Below are 14,197 nucleotides of genomic sequence, written 5' to 3' on the forward strand. Positions count from 1 at the left end.
TTATTGTCTATGTTAACTAACTGATATAGTCTGCCTATGAGTAACCAACTTTTAGACAAAATAAACTTGAATTTTTAGAATTTTTGCCTAAATCACTTGTTTAATCACGTAAGCATTTCATTTATATAGTCGTCTATTCAATTTTCACTGACAGACCAAATTTTGTAGATGTCTGGGGTGTGTTTGGACAGCTATTAGACATATTTAAAACGCAAAATTGCTTGCCACATTATAAACAATTCTTTGCTGCCTTAAATTTTTTTGTTGAATCAACTAAAGTTTTACAAGTGATTTCAATTTACTATTATTTATCTTGACTAGAGATTAGTTGTTATAACTACAGATGAGTTGTTAAAACTTATAAAATGAAGTTGACTTTTTTCAACTATATTTTATAAGTTGTAGCAGCTCATCTCTTGTCAAAATAAATAATAGTAAGTTGACATGACTTGTAAATCTGAGTTGATTCAAAAAAAAATTTAAGGTGCAGGATAACACACACACTAAATCACCTTCAGATCGCTGATGAGCTTTAGCAGCAGGTCTCCTACACACCGAAAATCTTCTTTAACCTGAACATTTGACGGCCCTTCCCTAAAACACAAATTAAAAACATATAAAAAAAATAAAAAAAAACATTTCTCATCATAGCACAAGTTTATGTTGTACTCTGGTCAGACCAGCAGGTGGCGATCATTAATTTCTTCAGACATGATGTTCTCCAGACATAAAGCTGTAAACTGTGGCTTTGTCCTATTTTAAAGGTGCTGTGTGTAGTGATGGGAGAAACAAAGCTTTTCGAAGCTTTAAATAAACTGAACCAACTGCTTCAAAAAATTATTCACTGTTTCGAAGCGCTCGAAACACATAAATATGGGGCCACCTGGTGGTAAAAACACTGTAAAAAGCAACAAGATCTCAGTCCAAACATTTTACAATACAAATAATTGTGACAGTTTTCCTAAAACACGTTTTTAAGAAACATATATTTACGTTATTTAAGCCATTAAAGGGGCGGTGAATTTGTCGATTTTATTGTTTTATACTGTTGTCTGATGTCTACTTATGATGTTCGCATGGTTTTTACATTCAAAAACATCAAAAGCAATAAGTAATATGCTATTTTGTAACATGGATTAGTGGCTGTCTTGAGAAATGGTTCGTTTGAAGGGGCGGGCCGCATTGAAGACCTGAACGTAAACACCCACTGCTATGATTGGACAGCTTCGTTCCCCGTCATTACATGTAGGGAAATGTTTTAAAAACATTAATGTGATAAAAATAGCAGCCGAACACAAATATGTTTGAGACACAAAAGATTCTGGGTGCTAAACATGATACACATAAATGACAATACGTATATTAAAGTAGAAACAAAACTCGACGTGACTAAATTACCATATAAAACACAGTAAGCGTGCATCCGAATCTAAACTGCGGCTAATAAATCCTTATCAATAACTTTGTATATTTCTATTGTGCTTGTGAGGTTGCTCTTACATACACGTAACGTTACATACCACAGTTATATGATAAAAAATAAGCTTTGTTGAATGTTTTACCTTTCAAACGCAACTTGCCTAAATTACCGTATTCAACACAGTAAACGGGCATCAGAATCTAAACTGCGGCTGATAAATCCTTCCTTATAACTAACTTTGTATATTTCTACCTTTAAATTACAGTCGTATTGTTAAGTGTTGTACCTTTATTAATCGTTTAATGTTTTTAGTAAATTAAAACAGTCAAACAAACGTATTTAGACACGGATGTTACAACAGGACATATCAAGCATTCTCTTTTAACAAAGCAATAGTGAAACGCAGTAACTTAAATAAAGTAAAATGTCTTACTGTGAATTATACTGCTGTGTCATTGTTGTCAGATCCAATATAAGTGGTGCTTCTGAGTCTCTCTGCAAATCCAGCATCGACTTCTTTACAAATGAATCCTTGTACACAACGTTAACAAACGCTCCCCACACGAGCTGGAACTTCTTCAAAAGCAAACTTTATCCACGCATATTGCTAATGTTATGTTTCAAGCCTCCGAATTGAAGTATTTAGCTTCTGTGTTGTTCCCACGCGGTTCTTCCACAACCGAAAATGCGTTTCCATGGTATCATAACAGATCACCGCGTCAAAATAAAAGTCTCTCAGAAAAAATGTATTTAAAAGTCATTTTGGTTACATTTGTCAATCTTTAAAGACATGTTTACTCGTTAAGACACACGTGTGTCACGCGAAGCTGTGGGCGGGGCTACAAAAGTAGACTTGTCCTTTTGGTTATGGGGAGGTGTTTCAATTCTACTTTGACGTCATAGATTTCCGAATTTTTCACTGGAGTGTTTAGCTGGCTTGGTGCCAAAAACGGTTATATTTCAGTAGCATGGACGTTTTCAGTTCTGAAACTTGCAGGATGTTCATTTAAGTATGATGACCTCTTATATAACAAATTATCAAGTTAAAATTGAGTTTTTGATTCACCGCTCCTTTAAATAAAAGTGTATTCTGTTTTTTGTTAGTTTTATTTAGGGCAGATCATCAACAACTCCCCTCTTAATTATACACATGTTTATAATCTCTCTGAAGGATGAATATTTTATGAACTTGCATAATAAAACTGACCTGAGGTCACCTAACCATATTAGACACTGGTCATTTGTGACCAACTACCCCTAGTGGTGAACCATCAGATTTTCTAAACTTTCAAAACAGTTATGACGTAATGAAGCCTCATTTGCTAAAATCATGTGACTTGGGCCAGTTTGAAACACGCTCCAGTCCGAACCACTGATTTGAAACAAAAGATTTGTAAATGTTTTGAAGCCTCATGAAGCAGTGCTTCGAAAACGACCATCACTAGCGGCAACCAATCGGAAGGCGAAAACCTCTGCCTGTTAGGAGTTCAGAGAATGCATTTGAGCGTTAGAGCGTCCACTACACCTTTTCTTTAGCGTCGTTGGCAGGGCAGCCAGGGCTTTTATTGACGATCTGATGCACAGTAAAGGACTATTTATAGTCGTGCGTAGGTCCTACGGCGTAGCCGCGACGGCGTAGGTTCTGCGTCGGTTTTCATTTATACTTTTGCGTCGTTGTCCGCGTCGACGTGCAAACACCCCCGCAGACCGCTGGTAGGCAGTAACCACGCGTGTAACCACAGTAGCAGCAGAAGAAGTCACAGAAGAAGAAGCTAAGCAAGTTAACCCACAAACGACGAAGAAACAGCAACTTGTTGTGTATAATTTGAGAAGACCAGCAATGATGAAAGTAAATAAACAGCGACTTTTGATGCAGTTTTAGTTAAATCACTCCTCAACTTGGCTCATCTTTGTTTTCACCGTCACAAACGGAAATACCTATGACACAGTTTTTTTTACCTGACGGGAGGGGTTCTGGTGGACCAATCACAGCGCTTGCGGTCCGCGTAGATCTGACGCGCTGTTAAAAATTTTGTGAGGTGCGCGTCAGGCCTACGCACGACTATAAATCGCCCTTAAAGCTTTGGGACTCCATCGAACCACAGTAAGAGCCATTATCCATAAATGACGAAAACATGGAACAGTGGAGAACCTTTCCAGGAGTGGCCAGCCGACCAAAATACCCCAAGAGCGCAGCGAAGATTCATCCAAGAGGTCACAAAAGACCCCACAACAACATTTAAAGAATTGCAGGCTTCACTTGCCTCAGTTAAGGTCAGTGTTCATGACTCCACCATAAGAAAGAGACTGGGCTTGCACGCCAGAGTTTCAAGACGAAAACCACTGCTGAGCAAAAAGAACATAAAGGCAGAAAACATCTCGGTGATCCCCAAGACTCTTGGGATTTTTTTTTAGGAAGGTGTTTGTCCTATTACGTCTGGTGTAAAAGTCACACCGCATGTCAGGAAAAAAAATCATACCAACAATAAAATATGGTGGTGGTAGTGTGATGGTCTGGGGCTGTTTTGATGCTTCAGAACCTGGAAGACTTGCTGTGATAAATAGAAATATGAATTCTATATCCGGCCATCTGTTCGTGACCTCAAGCTAAAGTGAACTTGGGTTTGGCAGCAGGACAATGATCCAAAACACACCAGCAAGTCCACCTCTGAATGGCTGAAGAAATACAAAAGGAAGACTTTGGAGTGGCCTAGTCAAAGTCATGACCTCAATTCTATTCAAATGATGTGGCATGACCTTAAAAATGCTCGAAAATTCTCCAATGTGGCTGAAGTACAACAATTCTGCAAAGGCGAGTGGACCAAAACTCCTCCACAGTGTAACAGACATGCTGCTAAGGGTGGACCATTATATTTAAGGGTGGTTATTAGTTTTAGGGGGCAAACACTTTTTCACACAGGACCATGTGTGTTTGGATTTTGTTTTCTCTTCATAATAAAAACCTTCATTTAAAAAAAAGTAAGATCTTTGATTAATATTTAAATTCGTTTAATTATCTGAAACATTAAAGTGTGACAAACATGCAAAAACGCTTTTTTACACCACTGTAAGCATTATAATAGAATTAAATATATTACCTTAAAATTCAACATTACAGTCATTCAGTTTAAGTTCATATATTTCAAAACTCTTAAGGCAGCTTCAGCATCAAATTCCTGAACAGAAATAACTTATTTTTGATAGTTTTTTAAAGGGTTATGGGTAATTAACAATAAAAGCATGCAGAGAAGTGAACTTTAAAAATAAATAAGATCATCAGCAACACATGAACACATGATTGTGTGTGTGTGTGTGTGTGTGCGTGTGTGTGTGTGTGTGTGTGTGTGTGTGTGTGTGTGTGTGTGTGTGTGTGTGTGTGTGTGTGTGTGTGTGTGTGTGTGTGTGTGTGTGTGTGTGTGTGTGTTACTCACCACATTGAGAGTCTCTCCTCGAGCTCTTGCAGGAATTGTGTATGGTGTGTGTGTAGAGGACCATAGGTGGAGGTCAGAAGTTTCTTCAGAGAGTCATGAACACACTCCTCTTTATCCAACACTCCCTGAAACCACTGACACACACACACAAACACACACTTTAACTCTTTAAACCTGATCTATGGTCTCAGATGAATGGCCAGTGTATGACTTTGGTCTGAACAGGACATATGAGCTGTACACAGGAATGTGTGTGTCTGTCCATCATTTACCACTGTGATGAGCTCCAGGTCTTTCAGGTACGTCCTCTCAGTGTTCAACAGTTCTTTAGTTATGAAGTATGCATCATCTCCAGGACAGATCTACATAACACACAACATCAGCACACATCTTTAGTGCACAATGACACAGTTCAGTTCAGTCATGACAACTCTCAGGATACATTTGGGCACTTTAATGGTCGTGACATGTCAATGTATTTGATCTTGGCAGAACTCGATCTGCATATGTCGCTGCTGTCTGTTTTCAGGCGGATTTTTTGAGGATAAGTTGAGGCAAGCTGCCATGTTTTGAATTGTATGTCATTTATCTTGTACATTATGTTTCCTGCATCACGGTGTTGACAAGCTTCTGTGCTTGAAACACATTTGAAATCAGGCCTGTTTATTACGCAGCCGAAATGTCAGGTGACATAAAAAAGGAGCGTCACGAAGACTACAAAAATAAGTATGTCTGTGTTAAACATCATCAGCTTCTTCTAGTAACCATTTGTGTGTAAAAAAGACTAAAGAAGAAGCTTAAAGTGTATCTTGTTTGGGGATTCATTGTTGGGGTCAAGGGAAAAACAATATCTCAATAATCATCTTATTGTTTTTGACTTTCTAACAGGGGACGACACACATACTAGTGGATCATGTTTGGTCTGCTCTTGGCTTGTTTGACTTTGCAGAGGAATGCCAAACTAATACAATGGTACAGAGTAAAAAACGTTGGGTTATTTTTTAACCCAGTGGCTGGGTTAAGCTGATTGGATAATTTTACCGGGTTATTTTCTTCAGTGTGGGGTTACCCAGACCCCCGTCTCTCTCTCTCTTTCTTTCTGACACACACACACACACACACACACACACACACACACACACACAGAGAAACCTCACCTTTGTCCTGTTGTCCTCTTCCTCATCTATGCGTTTGGCAGCGCTGTCATTCAGCACAGGTGATATGAGAGGTGATGGGGTCGCACCTCTGTAGTCGTCAGTGTAACCGTTCACTAATGTCACCTGAGCTTTTGTGACCTCTGAGGATGACAAACAGATCATGACATTATCACACATCTTCCTCTGACATGTATTTTTACATGTGACGTGTGTTTTTAAGAGTTGCAATAGTGAGAATCACTAACAAATGGTATCACAGCACACTCTTAGAAAGGATGTGTTAATTTTTTACACATCTTTGTGCGTTAAGATTTTAACACATTATGTGTAATTTTAACACATTGTGTGTCATTTTGTGTTGATTTTGTGTTAAAATATAACACAAGTTGGGTTAAAAGCGTAACACAAAATGTGTGTTTCAATAATAACACAGTGATGGGTGAATTCTGGGACAACGCATTTAGTGTGTCGTCCCACAATCAACACTAATGTGTTGTTTTTAACACATTCATTCTAAGAGTGCAACACCGTTTTTGTCAGTTACAGTATGTACCATGATAATACCATTGTACTCTATTTCTGTTTAGTACCTTAGAATATCATTTAAGTATTAGGCTACTGCATGTACTATAGTTATTATTAAATACCATGGTATTAGCATGGAATCAGATCCTTTGCTGTATTATGGTACCAATTCAGTATGTTATTTAGAGTATAAAGTATCTATATAGTATTATAAAGAATAAAGGTCAAGGTCTAATGGAGCTTAATATAAGACATTTTTTGTATCAAATAAATTGTGAGCAGTTGCAAGAATATTCTAGACTCGTATGTAAACTAATAAGTGTACACTTGTCTGATATATCCCTTGAACCCTATACAGCACAGTAGGTGAATACTTGCCCCGAAATCATCTCTGGAGTTTCCTTTGAGCAGAGCAGTCATGATAAATTAATCCAGGATGAGTTTAGACCTGAAGCTAATCCTGATGGTATATACACTACCAGTCAAACAGTAAAAAAAGATACTCAATTTCATTATGTTTCCCGCATTCAGGCCAAATATAAACTGTGCAACACAGGAACCAACAAGAAAACCTTTTTATAAGATGCATCCAACTCTTTAATACTCCAGAATATAACCAGAGTGTGCCGTCTTGATGACGTCTCTATTAGTCTCAATTAAAACCAGCCCATTCTCATGATTTGCGTACAAATAGCACACAGTGTGAAAAGTCGTGCAATACAGCATATTCCAATTTTGCATGCATATGATAAGTCTTTTTGTGTCATTTTATGTATTGTTTTCTCCTTTTTTCTGTTGTTATTTATCATTGTCCCTTGGGTTTGGGGTTAGAAAATCTATTTTGTTCCATAAAATGACATTCTAACCAATTCCAAGTAACCATGGTTTAAAAATTGACAAAAAGATGGAGAAACCTATATATTAAATGACATCCTATAAAGCTAATCCAAAATCTAATCCCAAACCCAAGCAACAATGGTTTAAAAAACAGGAAAAATGAGAAACCAATGCATAAAACGACACAAAAAGATGCGCCGAATTAAGTAAACAGGAAGGACTGGCTTATCATATGCATACTGCCAAGAAACACAGAAATGAGAAGTAAATAGATCATTCATCATGCTAACGTCCACAGACCACAGGTGGGTTGATAAGTTGCTAGGGTCATTATCAAGCAGAGGTTTTACTTTCTACTTAAAATTTATTTTTATTTTTTCAAGTATTTGTATTTTATCCGTTTTTTTCTTTGGAAAACATACATTCCAAAGCATATTATCATAAGTTTTACTCTATTACATTTCATAAACACAAGTTGTTGTTTTACATTTAATATTTAAGTATATTAACATACTTTTCCTCAAGTAAAAGTTCACAATTTTAATGTAATTGGGTGTTAAATAAATTTTAAAATGCAATATTAAAGAATACACAGTATGATTCTATGCTTTAGAATGTAATGAAGTAACATTTTTCCCAATACAAACATCCTAATAAAGCACAGATGCTTGGAAAATGTAACTAATGTAACTAAGTATTGTCCACTTCTGCTATCAAGTCCAAAGAAAATTCAATTTAAGCTGATAATAGTCAGTTTTACTGGCATTTACGCAGCAGCTGCTATGAAAACCAGCCATTTTGTTGAACGTTTGCCACTCGACGGGGCGAGTTCCGGCGTGGTCACGTGGAAAAGTAACGTCAATTCATATCCTCTATTGCACGACCTTTCACACTGTGAATATTTATATGCATTTCAGAATGGGTTGGTAAAAACACAATAATAGTTCTGTCCAAACTTTGGAGTGGTAGTGTACATACAACCAAGGCTGGAAATGGTACAAATTCACTGTGGAAGGGGGGCAGGTAATTTTAGATGACTTCTAACACAGGTTTTAAAAAACGTATAACATTACAAATCTTTATAGGGACACACCAATATATAGAGAGTAAACTCAATATAGTTTAAAAGCAGCCAATAGTCATGGCCGATATATCATGTCAATCAAAAAAGAACAGGAAAATGAATTTGAGGACTGTTTATAGAAAATTTAAAGAAACATCACTAGTTCAATGTAAAATACTGGTCATTGTGTGAATAAATAATATTCAGAAATTAAATTCTCAGAATTTAGTTAATGCAAATTAATATAAACACCAAACTATCGGCATCAGCAGACATCAGTCTGAAAGGTATTGGGGGAATATCAGTGCATCTCTAATTTTTTATGTTTCCTCTTAAGTATGTTTTCTTGAGTATTTAAGTCATACAAATTTTTTACAATATTTTTTTTCTCAGGTTAAACTTTTGTAGAGTGTAAACATTTGGATATTTAGTGTCATTCGCTTTGGAGGATTTCTCAGATCAGAAATTAATTAACATCCACATTTTCAAGTCAGTTGTACACAACACGAAAGCAAATTCTCATTGTTTTGGACAAATTGCAATTGATTTGATACAATCATGCAGTTGACTATGTATAATTTTCATCAACATACTTGTTTCTTTTACACCTCAAAACATTTATAAGACATGCAGAATGGTTGACCTTTTTGTCATAGACTGTTTTTCCAGTTTTTTTTTTTAGACTTTTGTAAATGTAAACTGAATTGATAAATAGCTAAAAGGGAATGAAATGTAAGATAACTGTATAAGACATTCTGAGTGATTATTTGCTACGTTGCGAGAAAAGATATCTGTTTTGATTATACAGCCTTTCTATTCACAGTTATCTGAACTGTAAAATATAATTTATTCAATGCCACAATGTGTGTAACAATTTACATAAAAAAGTAAAACTGTAAATGTGAATTCTGTCTAATCTCTTGCAATGCAATATTACACATACATGAATAACTTAATACTGTTGAAACTGAAAAAGTGCAGCTATGTTCATTTACAATCATCATTATCAAAACTAGCCATAAAGTTTACAGCAGAAAATACTGACAAATATAATTGTTTGCTCTTGTTATATTGACAACATGGCTAAACATTTTGACTGTCTCGTTCATTAATAAATTGTTTTGAGAAATGCATTATGTAGCAAATTTTAAGAATGGACTCTGGACTCTGCCCCCCCTGCACCCCCCCTCCCATTTCCAGCTCTGCATACAACACAAATGTGTTCATGTATACCAGACAACATAACCATACATGAATCAATCCACATTACACTATACAGACACCGAGGACATGCACAGCCACAGACAGCGGGTGGGGGGATATCATATGAGCTTTGTAAACTTAAAAAGAAAAACAATAGTCTTCAAAGGCCAACAGCAACTTTATTAACATTAGTGTACAAAACACATTGTTAGAAAGTCTGAGAAGAAGAACCAAAAGATCAAGCAGAAAACATCAGAATATGAGAATGAACAGAAGAAGATATTATTGTTATGTTCAGAATAGCACACTAGCATAACTGCTTGTTTTCAATATGCCTTTTATACAACATGCAAAATAAAGTAATAACTGGATGGCCGACCATGAAATAATGATGTCATTATAATGTACACAGTACTGCACTGTTTCACATACTTTAATTAAACAGTACGTAGTGCATGTGCACTATGAAGTAAGCTATTCTGAACATAGCCGTTATCTAAAAGTTAGAAAGATCATCAACATGTCATTCACACAAATCAACAGCACTCCATCCAGCCCATATTAAACAGTTGTTTCATTGTGTGAACTAACACAGAAGATCTGTCAGATCACAGACATTCAAAAGCATTTATTAATGTTCATGTGTGAAGCGTTTCACAGCAACACAACAGAAGAGCTGTGTGAAGGAAAAACATGCAACCTGCGTTTCCCCGTACAACCCCATTAGTGTTACATTCACTTTATCTTAAATGACAGTAGAAAACATAACAAGCTTTGATTTATCAAAAGGATGACAAGCTCAAGCAGTTTAGTTGGCAAAAAAAAAAAAAACAGAAACCCAAGCAGAAAACAGGTTTATAACAATAATCAGCCAATAGTGCAATGAGTCAGGTGAGAAGTCACAAGCAGGGATTAGAAATACAAAATCTGTTTCATTTTTATCAGAAAATCTAAATGGCCTTTGAAAATCTAGATGTGAAAAACTGTTGATATCAATAATCCTTAATAAAAGTGTAAAATGCTCTTTCTAATCCCTGCTAAGGGTTAACAGATATACTGAGAGGTAAAGCAGATGAGTTCAAAAAGTGAATGAGAGTCAAATAGGGTGAGACACAAACACAAACGCTGTCATGTGACACCTGGACTGAACCAAACACTTCATTTCATAAAAAAATTCTGCCATCATTTACTGAAGTCGTGTTTTCTTTCTTTCATCCAGAGAACACAAACAGAAGTTTGCTTCATTAGGGGGCGTGCACACCAAAACTAATTGCCAGCTGTTTTTTAGCTGAGTGCCAGCTTTCTGGTAGCTATGAGCTGGTTGGTTGCTGTGGTAATGTCCCGCCCCTCCTCCACTGTGATTGTACAGCCGTGTGAGAACTGACATTGACGAGCGGAGCTTTTCACCCAAAGTTGAATATTTTTAAACTTTCGGCGCTCAGCGCTGAGCACGGAAAAAACCGCCAAGTGCCGGAAGAAAACCCCTAGCTGCTGGCTTATATGCCCAGCTTTTACGCCCGGGGGCGGCGCATGTTTTCGATTGATTTCAATAAAAACTTGGCGTTTTTCAAATAAGCTGGCGCTCTGCGTATTTTCCGTGCTCGGCACTGATCGTCGAGAGTTGAAAGAGACTCGACTTTGGGTGAAAAGCCCCGCCCGCCACCGCCAGCTCCCACACGGCTGCCCAACCACAGCGGAAGAGTGGCGGGACAAGTATCGCAACAACCAACTTTTTAACTGGTATCACAGCTAAAAAGCTTATTTGAAAAACTCAGAGTTTCCATTGGAAACAATTGAAAACATGCGCCGGCCGCGGGTGTAAAAGCTTTGGTGTCCACGCTCCCTTAGAGTTTATCTTACTTGTCTTTACATCAATGGGTTAATGACAAAACAAGTTCTTAATTTTTTATATATATTTGAAGATTGATGTAATGCATATTTTTGAGTCAGAAACAATGTGTTTAAACATCTGAATGATTTTTTTACAATATTTTTGATATCCCTTTTAAAAAAAATGTCAGGTGGTACAACCAATTTTTTGCCAGACATGTTTAAATGCGCTCCCTGTGTCATGCTGATTGTTTGTTTATTTAATAGTGGCATTTAAAATTATAATCCTGAAAATGAAAGTGCAAAACAACTTTACCATAAAACATTTGAGAACTATACATTTAAACATCCCATTTTTCCTGTGTTTTTGAAGCTTTGATTGTGTTTACAGTGGACAATATAACATGTGTTCATGTTTCATGTGTGAAAAGATGAAGTATTAAGACTTTCTGGTTGCACCACCTGACCTCCGCAATGAATTTACAATTGACAGACTTCTACTTGAATGCTGGTATAAGCTTTTGCCTGTGACATCAAATTCATAAAAATACTTTTTAAATACAATTCAAATAGCATGTTTTCTAGTTTTACATTGGTTGCACCACCTGACACAGAGAGTGTATTGTACCTGCCTACCCATTACAATAAAGTAGCTACTTTTCAGTATCTGAGAGAAATCTACAAACTTTTCATTCAGCCATAAAGACCACCTGTGCTTTACTGAATGATATGATATCATGTTTACTCTTTATACTTGTTAAGTTCTTAATAAAAGGCCAATGATTGCGATTGTACTACCTTGACATTTGAGAACATCCAAATTGTAGATACAGTAGATAGATAGATGAAGTTTTTTTATAGTACATAATGATACCCAACACAAAAATATGCATGTCATGTCATTAATCCCAATAAATATACCTCTATGCTATTCCAGTTTATTCCTTACAAACTTTTGCGGAGTTTAGCTGAAGTCTCTGTTTGCTGTGTAAACATAGTAAAAAGCCTTTAAAACTTAAGCTTGTGTCTTCTACTGAAGAAAGAACATCAGATGGTTTTATAACGACCAAAGGGTAAATATTGAGTAAATACTGACAGAATTTTGATTCTTGGGTGAACCGTTTCTTTACATTAATTCCTCAATTGAAACAATCTCTTCCTGACAAATACATTCCTCACATATTTCACACTATAAGGGCAAAATCCCTTATATTTAAAATTCTAAAACTACCTACAAATTCATGCAAGTCTTTCTTCTAATGTCCTTTAAAAACGATATAAAGTTGCAGCTGTTGCTGTCAGCACACACACTGTACAAATGGCAAGAGGTTATTAAGAAAACTAACTACCTCCCTTTATAAATGCAATTCTCATACTGATATCAATGAAAGATGAAGCTTTAAGAGCATGCTTTTAAAAATACCACAGTCATTTCAAAGTGTTTCAGTTTAATTTCCATTAATTTAAAAAATTGTAGTTAGACCTTAAATTCTTTCTTCGCCATTGACAAGTTTTTCTGGCAATCCGTATTTCCGCTATTATCCACCATGTGTCCCTTCTACCCAACTTATAGACCCTTTTACAGTTGGTAAACATTGTGACGTATTTGTGTGGGCAGGGCTTAGCTGGAGGCAGAAAGATTAGCCTAAACAATATAAGAAACGGTAGCAAGCAAGTTTTGTTAGCTTGTCATTTTAACAATGTCTGGAGAAAATCAGTTTTTTTCTGAATATGTAAACTCATTAACTGTCCGGGACCACGATAGTTATTTGAAAAAGTTAATCTTCTTATTGCGTTTAACCACAACTGTTGTAGTTTTTTTATCTGGCAGTGGCAGCAGGTATACGATAAAATTTCAAATTGCCTGTACTCTGTTGATTCTGGCAACCAACAGCACAACAAGACGACATTTTAAGCTCCTTGTGTAGCCGACCTTGTATTAGCCGCCTCCAGTTGTCCGTTTGTTTGCCTCCAGCTAGCACTGTGACATAATTGTGACGTCGCCGCAAAAGGGGTCTATACAACCTGGAAGTATTCCCTTAGGGCACACAGGGCACACAGATATGTTTTAGGATCGCTCTGAATCTTATCTCTAAAAAAGTCCTTCACAAAATTCTAATTATAAAAAAGGCATTCAGCTTTTGTGAAAATCATAAAAAATGCTGGCGCTGGCTGGCAACTTTTTTTTAAACGCTGGCGGTGAAAGAGTTAAGGAAAAAAGTAGGAATGCACAGATTCATCGTCCTATAATCAGTATCAGCAGATAAAAGCATTTTTTCCTCAGTATCAGACATCGGCATCCGATGATCAGGGCAGATTATATCCTGGAAAACCCATCAGAACTCATGCTGTCATTCTAAGTAATTTAATATTGGTAACAGTACAGAACTTTTGTATCGGCGCATCCCTAGAAAACGTTTCTGCAGGCTGAAGAATGTGTTCAAACCAGTGATGGAGTACTCGAGTCCTGGACTCGGACTCGAGTCCGACTCGAGTCACTATTCTTTGGACTCGAGTCCGACTCGAGAATCCATTCTCTGGACTTGTGACTCGACTTGGACTCGCGGATTGATGACTCGTACTTGGACTCGGACTCGAGGATATATACAATCGGACTTGAGCATTCATCACTTTGTTTTTGACTAAATATGTTATAAAAAATTATATAAGGTGTTACACTTTTCCTGTTTCGTGCCCAAGACCGGTCGCGATCTCCCTTCACAGACACTGC

The 14,197-nt window shown here is 36.7% G+C and overlaps 1 protein-coding gene across 1 annotated transcript in view; it reads right to left on the reverse strand.

Annotated features, from left to right (window-relative positions):
- LOC129451705 (FERM, ARHGEF and pleckstrin domain-containing protein 1) overlaps nt 1-14,197 on the reverse strand; it is a 50,283-nt gene that overhangs the window by 10,367 nt on the left and 25,719 nt on the right. Inside the window, exons 14-17 of the mRNA XM_073854883.1 lie at nt 6,009-6,148; nt 5,124-5,213; nt 4,852-4,985; nt 513-594 (exon numbers count right to left, since the gene is read on the reverse strand). Coding sequence (XP_073710984.1) covers nt 513-594; nt 4,852-4,985; nt 5,124-5,213; nt 6,009-6,148 — 446 coding nt within the window. The remainder of the gene's footprint in view (nt 1-512; nt 595-4,851; nt 4,986-5,123; nt 5,214-6,008; nt 6,149-14,197) is intronic.

Source organism: Misgurnus anguillicaudatus, chromosome 17 (genome assembly GCF_027580225.2).
Source record: "Misgurnus anguillicaudatus chromosome 17, ASM2758022v2, whole genome shotgun sequence".
NCBI lineage: Eukaryota > Metazoa > Chordata > Actinopteri > Cypriniformes > Cobitidae > Misgurnus > Misgurnus anguillicaudatus.